This window comes from Canis lupus, chromosome 4 (assembly GCF_003254725.2).
Source record: "Canis lupus dingo isolate Sandy chromosome 4, ASM325472v2, whole genome shotgun sequence".
Taxonomy (NCBI): Eukaryota; Metazoa; Chordata; class Mammalia; order Carnivora; family Canidae; genus Canis; species Canis lupus.
The window spans coordinates 6,793,872-6,802,775 of record NC_064246.1 but is presented as its reverse complement, the minus strand read 5'-3'; the positions used below and the strand labels follow the sequence as shown (position 1 = coordinate 6,802,775).

General features: G+C 45.7%; 1 protein-coding gene across 7 annotated transcripts in view; it reads left to right on the top strand.

The window, feature by feature from the left end:
- The first annotated feature begins 958 nt into the window (after positions 1-958).
- The window catches only part of NTPCR (nucleoside-triphosphatase, cancer-related), a 28,783-nt gene continuing 20,837 nt past the window's right edge, over positions 959-8,904 (top strand). The window contains exons 1-4 of one of the 7 annotated variants that reach the window (XM_025448575.3): positions 996-1,124; positions 1,924-2,162; positions 5,530-5,692; positions 6,193-6,289. In XM_025448575.3, the coding sequence (XP_025304360.1) occupies positions 5,667-5,692; positions 6,193-6,289 (123 nt within the window). In that variant the 5' untranslated portion in view covers positions 996-1,124; positions 1,924-2,162; positions 5,530-5,666. Of the gene's footprint in view, positions 1,125-1,152; positions 1,307-1,432; positions 1,729-1,923; positions 2,163-5,127; positions 5,255-5,529; positions 5,693-6,192; positions 6,290-8,904 lie in introns of those variants that run through there. The other 6 variants (XM_025448576.3, XM_025448571.3, XM_025448573.3 and 3 more) reach the window with 6 other exon arrangements.

Sequence of the window (8,904 nt, the reverse complement as noted above, 5' to 3'; positions counted from 1 at the left end):
GTAACAACTACACCGTACAAATCTTATTTTTTAGATGATTACTTTTTAAATAGCTAAAAACCTGAGGCCATCTGACTGATGTATAGAGCAGGCTAAGGGGAGCCCTGGAGGTCCTGTGTGGGCACAAACCAATTAAGTTGAGCACTCAGTGAAATTGCTTTCTCAGCCAGGATGGAGAATGATTGATCACAAGTCAAACCGTACACATGTCAGACTGAAAGAGTTTACAGGTAAATTTGGCCCAAGGCCATTGCCACTTCATTTCGCTGGCTGAAACACTTCCGGTGGTTAAGTGAGTTGGGGGAAAGCCACTTAATTCTTTGTACACTGAGATCCTCCACCTGGATCTTGCCTCGGTTTCCATTTAGGGTATAGAAGTAAGAAAGGCCAGTTTCTGGCCTCCATGTGCGCAAAGTCCGCCTAGACTAGTGGTTCTCAGCCACAGTGGACTTTAGAAGTTGCTGGGGAGTCCAAAACAACAGAAACCGATGCAGGTGCTCAGGACACACCCGGGAGCGAGCACGCGCACTGAGGGAAGTGGAGCCCAGGCACCAAGCTCCTGTAACTGGCAATTCTGCTCGCAGCCAAGGCTGACAGCACCGGGCAGAGGTGGGATCGGTGAAAGCCTCCTCCCTCTGCAGGGAGGCTCCCAAGACCTAACTTCCAGAAGGGCTGTCCCCGCAGCCCGCAGCCCGCAGCCCCGGGGAGTGTCAGCCCTCGGGTCCGGGCGTTGGGTCAAGGGCCGCGCCCACCTGCCCCCGCAGCTGTTTAGGAAGAGACATTCCAGGGCACGTCTCCTCGGAGACACCCTGCACGGGCCCCGCATCGAGGTCTGAGCACCGGGACCGGGAGAAGCCCGCACGCCCACCCTCCCCACCGACCGGGTAGGGGCGGACCCCGCGGAGCAGACACCAGCAGCCAAGGGCGCATGCGCGAGCCAGGCCGCCGCGGAGGGACCGGCGCGGACCGAGGCGGGGCCCTGAGGCGCATGCGCGGCCGGCGGAGGCGGGGCCCGGGGCACGCTGCGGGGCGGAACCCGGATGTGACCCAGACCGCGACCCCGGCGGGGGCCCCCACCGGGCCCAGGGGCATGGCCCGCCACGTGTTCCTGACGGGGCCCCCAGGTAACCTGGCCCAGGTGTCGGCTCCCGGGAGGCCGCGGGGGTCGGCCGGGGCGGGGGCGGGGGCGGGGGCGTCCGTGCTCCCGGGGAGGGGCGGCGGGCCCTCGAGTTCCCAGCTTAAATCACGGACCCAGAAAGCGCGGTTTTAAGTACAAAAGATGCCATTAGACCTGAGGCCGACGCTGGTAAGGAAAAGAACATCTTGGTGGAATTCGGGCTTGTCCACGACGGTGTTAAAGGGCGGGGTCCGCCGGCAGCCGCCTGACTCCGGGCTGTGAACCTGTGAGAGAGCAGCCCCGGGACGCCGGGTTCTGCCGACGGGACGGCCACGGCCACGGGCGCTGCTTCCTCCCGGAAGGATAGAGAAACGCGGGATGAAACGGCCGCTCCTTCCCAGGCCCCTGCAAGGCTGAGGCCGCGGGAGCGGAATGGCCCCTCCGTTGCGGCCACTCCACGGGGGCAAAGCCCTTGTCCCCGTGGGGTTGTGAGTAGATGCGGGCGATCGTGCTCCTTCCTTCCGACGAGACGCTGAGGGGGAGGCGCGTTTTCAACCGAGGCCCTACACGTGTGAGTGTGAGGTGTGACCCAGGAAGGTCAGCACCACACGGTAAGGCAGAAAGATGGGCTTGGCGTGGAGAAAGGCCGTGGGCCTAGTGTTGAAGTTAGCTGAGAGTTCAGATGTCCGAGATTGTCACCGGGAGCCTAGAATTGTCTTTTCACTTTATTTTAATGGTTGTGTTTTGTCTTAAGTAGCAAAGGCCACACTTAATATTGTAGACTTTGGAATCTTATTTTTTACCAGGCAGTGGGGAAGCTGTGAAGAGTGTGGTTGGAGGAATTTCTGATACCCAGAGAACTCCGCAGTACTGCAAAAGACTGTCCTCTGGAAGTGGATTTGTCAGTCCTCTGTCGGAAACTGGGAATGCCGTTTGCTCAGCAGGCTGGCCCCACACCATCTACTGTGTTTCATAACAGAAGTGATCTGTCACTCTCATCATTCCTGCCTGGGCCCTGGGGGTGGCTGGGCCTGAGGTTGGCCAGGTCACCACTGGTTCTTCTTCTTGCCCCTTTTTTATGAAAGGTTTATGTACACACAGTTGAAAGACTCAAATAACTTTCTGATACAGCTCTGCTGAGCCTGTGTTCAAGCCCAGTCACCCTCTTTCTGTCCATCTTCCTGGTACACTTACAGTGTAATTTGATTAGCCCAATCAATACATGTAATAGCTGCTAATCACAGAAGAGCCATGTAGCCAGTGATCTATAGTTTTCCGTTTATGTGCAACTTTTTATTTTCCCCCTTTGGAGTTAGAGTCTGGTATTTTTTTAATAGCCTCTATCATCGGTTCCATCTCAAACTCTGCCTGCTGTCTAAATCTAATCTACATACTCAGGTCATCAGGTAATCCATCTTCTCAAAGAGGTCACTTTGAGTGACCTGTCAGTGCCCCACCAGGGTGTCCTTGGCACTTAGCATTTTTCCCAACTTCCAGCTGTGACTGATCTTGGAGGGCTTTCTCTGGTCACTAGATTCTACTATAGCTGTGCACAGGGCAGGCCTGAAAGGGCCAGGGATTCCTGCCCCCCAGGAGCAGTCTGGAACCCGTGATAGATGGAAGTTAGTGGGTAAACTCCCTTACTTCCTTACCCCTCAGACAGGAGAATGGAGTCACTGTCTAAAACTGTCTCCTAGGATTCCCCAGTGGGATTAGCTGCCCACAAATGTGACTTGCTTGATAATGCAGTTACTTCCCTTGAGGTCTTGGGGGTCGCTTTCCAAGTTAAACCACCTGCACTTCAGTCTTTATCTCAGGGTCAGCTTTATTCGAGAACTAGAACCAAACAGATTCTGGAGCTCTCTGACCTGCTCTTCTTGCCTGTGCGTGGTGTGGAGCTGTCATTTTGGGGTCTCCTTCAACATTGGTGTTACCTCTTAGTGTAGACAGCACTAGGGTAGCAGCTTAATTGATGGGGATGAAAAAGTAATTGAACCAAGATTTCTATAGCTGAGAGGAAGGGGCTCAGCCAGTGCCTCCTCTTGCTTCCTGGTGCTCTATCCAACATGCAGGATGCACAGCATTCCCTTTTATTACAGCTGCTCTGTGTTATCTTCAAAATGTAGTAACTTTTTTTTTACATTTAGAATGAGATAGAATAAGACCAAAAAAATTAAGATATTAAAGAAGAAAATGGCAATCACAAGGATTTGCAACATACAGAAATAAGTGCTATGAACCTTCCCAATTCCCTCGCAACATCTTTTATAGACTTCACTTTTTAAAAAAATTTTTCTTATTTATTCATAAGAGACAGAGAGAGAGAGAGAGAGAGGCAGAGACACAGGCAGAGGGAGAAGCAGGCTTCATGCAGGGAGCCCAACGTGGGGCTCGATCCCGGGTCTCCAGGATCACACCCCCAGGGTCAAAGGCAGCAGCTAAACCACTGAGCCACCTGGGCTGCCCAACTTCACTTTTTTTTTTTTAAAAGCTTAATGGAATAATACTGTACATTCCTACTGTGATTATAACCTGCTTTTTCTCCAGATATCCATATATTGTGGTCTGTTTTCTGGGCTAATCTAGGTAAACAGTATTCTCTTTAATGGCAGCGTGGCATTCCTGCATGTTTATATGTCATTATATACATAGTACCATAATTTATCACTCCCTTACTGATCAACATGTAGGTTGCTTTCTATATTTTGCTATTATAATGAATACTGACACACACAACCTGCTTCATTATATCTTTGTGCTGTGGTCAGATTCTTGCTAAAGGTGAATTCATAGTGATAGGAATGCTGCGTGCTGTGGAGGGCACATGGAGGATGCCTTTCAGAAAAGTACCAACCTACATACCTACCAGGGCCACTGACCTACCTTAAACAGGTTCTTCAGTGACTTTTTTTTTTTTTAAAGATTTTATTTTTTTGAGAGTGAGTGAGCAAGAGAGAGGGCACAAGTAGGAGGAGGGTCAGAGATAGAGGGAGAAGCAGACTTTCCACTGAGCAGAGAGCTCCATCCCAGGACCCTGGGATCATAATCTGAGCAGATGCTTAACCAACTGAGCCACCCAGGCACCCCCCTCAGTGTCTTTCTTAAAGCAGCAGTTACTGGGGGACAGAGCTGGGATGGAAACCGTACATGATTCTTTTCTAGCCACAGTGAGCATGTGGCTGGGTTGCTGTTCATGTCCCAAGAGGCCAGCTGCCATGGTCTCTTGATGTGACGTTTGGAGAACAGATCATGGTTTATCTCAAGGAAGCTTAAAAGGGTTCTTGGGGAACCCTGATGACTCTGTGTCAGCAGCCGAAGATATAATATGAGTTACAGCCTTGTGGTATCTCACGGTAGTCTCTGGTAGACTTGCTGGAGGCTTCCCGTTTTTCAGTTTTTGGGTCATCATGATGCCATTGACTTCAGTCTGTATGGAACAAGACTTGTAAACAAAGTCATGGTGACACACAAAGGCCCCTGTTAAAATGTATGGTCCTTACTAGTTGTATAAACTTGGATAAGTTACCTGACCTCTCTGGGCCTCATCTGTAAAACAGGAACGAGGGAACGAGAATGGTAACCGCCCAAGAGGGGCAGTTGTGAGAATTTAACCAAGGAAATGCTTGTGGAGCGTGCTAGGATAGTGCCTAGCTCCACAGGGCTGGTGACTAGTGTGCACCTATTGGTGCTTGTAAACACATCAGAGTCCATCAGGGGAGTTAATAGGCTGGGTGGACGAGGGGGTGGATGGAGGCGCTTGAGTTGTAATTTGGGAGAGTGTGGGGCAAGCCAGAGGAATGCTTCAGGACACTGGAAAAGGTCACAGAAGGGGTTGTCAACCGGACAGTATTGCTCTTGGGAGAAAGTTTAAAAACTACCATTTCCAGTGGTGGTAGTGGTATTTAAGGGGCTGTTCTGGGGAGACCTAGCATTGTAAGTCCATGGAGGAGTGATGGGATTCTCTCACGGATAAATGTAGGTCCAGAGTGCTCGGAAGGTTGAAATCCTAGTTTTAAGGTGCCCAGTCTGTGACCCACGCATGACCTGTTGAAAGGGTGTGGCCACCCACGAGGAGAGTAACCCTGGTTCTAGAAGCTCATCTCAGAGGATGCAGACTATTGCCACAGAGCCCCTCAGGTGGTTCTGGGATTGCGTATATGTGTGTATGTGACAAAGTGTTTTAGAATTTCAAAATTAAACTTTAAGATCCCATTCCTATTTTTATTATGCTTGGAATTACAAAGTCTTAACACCTGGAGCAATAAAAATTGAAGTGAACTTAATATTCATAAAATCCGCTTGCAGCCCATTTCTTTTCCTGCAGTAATTGCTCTCAGAGGCAGTGAGTGCTGTGTGTCCTAGCAAGGGACTGGTTCCTAATGAGCTTTTGTGTTGTTTTTGTTTTTCTTTAGGAGTTGGAAAAACAACATTGATCCAGAAAGCCAGTGAGGTTTTAAAATCCTCTGGTGTGCCTGTCGATGGATTTTACACCGAAGAAGTCAGACAGGGAGGGAGAAGAATAGGATTCGATGTTGTCACATTATCCGGCATGCGGGGAGTTTTGTCTAGAATTGGGTACTGATATTTCATTTCTATGGTATTTTATTCTCCTTGGGCACAGGATTTAGCCACATGATCTCTTCTATCTTGAAAGAATCTTGGGCCTTTATGGACTTCTCAGAGAAAAAAGAGATTGAAACCATCTTAAGAAAAACAAAGTATAAAATTATCATATTTCACTTAAAACTTACCTCAACAAATAATAGGTTTTTAGCATCTTGTAATCTGTGATCCTGTTTCTTATGCTACTCTTCTGTTGTTACGCTGCCTCTCCGCAGCTTTGGGATTGGCTCCCAAAGTAACTGCCAGGGCTGGTGGTGGTTGTGGTGGATTGCACTCTTGTTTTCAGGAAAAAACATGAAAGTAGGTTAGCTTTGCATACCACCACGTTTTGTGTAGGTGATTTTTAAGGGTGATTTAGCATATGTGGAAGGCCAGACCCTCCCTGGAGTAGCTGCAAACCAGAAATCAATACAGGGGTCTTTTAACAAAGAACGCACTGTCTTTTCATTCAGGTCAGAGCCTCCGCCTGGAAAACGTGAATGCCGAGTCGGACAGTATGTGGTGGATCTGACTTCCTTTGAGCTCTTGGCACTTCCAGTCTTGAGGAATGTAAGTATGTGATTTCTGCCTCTTGAGCCCATTTCTTCTTAGCATATTGTGGGAATTACTGACCCTGGGAACAGAGTGGTTTTGCTTCAAAGAGTGGCCAGTTTTGCATTTTACAACTGAAAAGTTTTCAAGTGACTGAGCCTTGAAAAGGATATATGCACCATAATTTTTTTTTTAATGCACCATAATTTGATGTCACTCTAAACTACACGTAAATTCTTTGTCACACATATTCAGCTTATGGAAATATTTTATACTGGGAGGGCTCTGATGCCCAGCTACGAAGACCTTCCTCTTATTTATATCTTCACCGTATTTTCACAGCACAACAAATAAACATTTAGGAAGGAGAAATGTCATTATATAAATATAATGGTAGGCACCTAACATATTACAGATCTTCCTCAGCTTATGGGATTACCTCCTGATAAACCCATCATAACATAAAAATATGGTAAGTGGAAGGCGGCCTAGGTGGCTCAGCAGTTTAGTGCTGCCTTTGGCCCAGGACGTGATCCTGGAGACCCGGGATCGGGTCCCATGTCCAGCTCCCTGCATGGAGCCTGCTTCTCCTTCTGCCTGTGTCTCTGCCTCTCTCTCTCTCTCTCTCCCTGTGTCTCTCATGAATAAATAAAAAATCTTAAAAAATATATAGTAAGTGGATAACACATGTAATACAACTAACCAACAAACTGTCATAGCTCAGCCCAGCTGACCTTCAACATGCTCAGAACACTGAACATTAACCTATGGTTGGGCGAGATCATATGGCACAAAGCCTATTTTATTTTATTTTATTTTATTTTATTTTATTTTATTTTTTTATTTTATTTTATTTTATTTTATTTATTTTATTTTATTTTATATTTTATATTTTATTTTAATTTAATTTAATTTAATTTAATTTAATTTAATTTAATTTAATTTTATTTATTTATTTTAACATATTTTTTAATTGGAGTTCAGTTTGCCAACATATAGCATAACACCCAGTGCTCATCCCATCAAGTGCCCCCCTCAGTGCCTGTCACCCAGTCACCCCACCCCCCACCCACCTCCCTTTCCATCATCCCTTGTTTGTTTCCCAGAGTTAGGAGTCTCTCATGTTCTGTCTCCCTTTCTGATATTTCCCACTCATTTTTTCTCCTTTCCTCTTTATTCCCTTTCACTATTTTTTATATTCCCCAAAAGAATGGGACCATATAATGTTTGTCCTTCTCCAATTGACTTATTTCACTCAGCATAATACCCTCCAGTTCCATCCACGTTGAAACAAATGGTGGGTATTTGTCGTTTCTAATGGCTGAGGAATATTCCATTGTATACATAAACCACATCTTCTTTATCCATTCATCTTTCGATGGACACCGAGGCTCCTTCCACAGTTTCAAAGCCTATTTTATAATAAAGTGTTGAAGATCTCATGCAATATATTGAGTACTGTACTGAAAGGGAAATATATAATGTCTGTATGGGTGCAGAATGGTTGTCAGTATATTGGTTGTTTACAATCTTCATGATCACGTGGCTGCCTGGGAGCTTGGACTCCTGCTCCTGCCCAACATCATAAGAGAGCATCATACTGCATGCTGCTGCTACCCCAGGAAAAGGTCAGAATTGAAAATCTGACCTATGGTTTCTACCGAATCTTTTTGCTTTCTCACCACTATAAAGTCATGAGTTAAATCATTTAAGTCAGGGACCATCTGATATACTATGTATCACTGTAATACCTTTTTTTTTTAATAGCTTATTGAGATATAATTCACATACCGTATGCTTCACCCATTGAAAATACACAATTCAGCTTTTTCTAGTATATTCAAAGGATTGTGCAACCAAACCTCACTATCTAATTTTAGAACCTCTCCATCATTTCAAAAAGGAAACCTCATACCCATCAAACACTCATTCTTCCTTCCTCTGTCCCTCCCAGCTCCTGGCAACTGCTACCCTACGTTCTTTGCCTGTCAATTTGTCCAGTCTGGGCATTTCCTAAAAAGGAAATCATATACAATGGTGTCTTTAGTAACTAGCTTATTTCACTTAGCATAATGTTTTCAAGGTTTATTTACACTTTAGCACATAATAATTCTTTTTTATTGTTGAGTAATATTCCATTGAATGGATATACCACATTTTGTTGATCTCATCAGTTGATGGACATTTGGATCGCTTCTAGTTTTTGGTTATTGTGAATAATGCTTCTCTGAACATTTGTGTGCAAGTTTTTGGGTAGACATATATTTTCAGTTCTCTTGGGTATACACCTAGGAGTAGACATGCTAGGTCATATGGTATGTCTATATAAATCTTTGTGAGAATACCCAGACTGTTTTTACAGACTAGCTGCACATTTCCACCAGCAGTAGATGAAAATTCCGGTTTCTTCACATCTTTGCCAGCACCAATTATGGTCTCTTTTAATTTCATCATCCTAGCAGATGTGATGCATTATCTATCATATAACTTCGATTTGCATTTCCCTGATGACTAGTGATGTTGAGCATCTTTTCATGTCTTTCTTGGCCATCTGTGTATCTTCTTTGGAGAAATATTTATTCATTTGCTTTGCTCATTATTAAATTGGCTTAGTTGCCTTTTTATTACTGAGT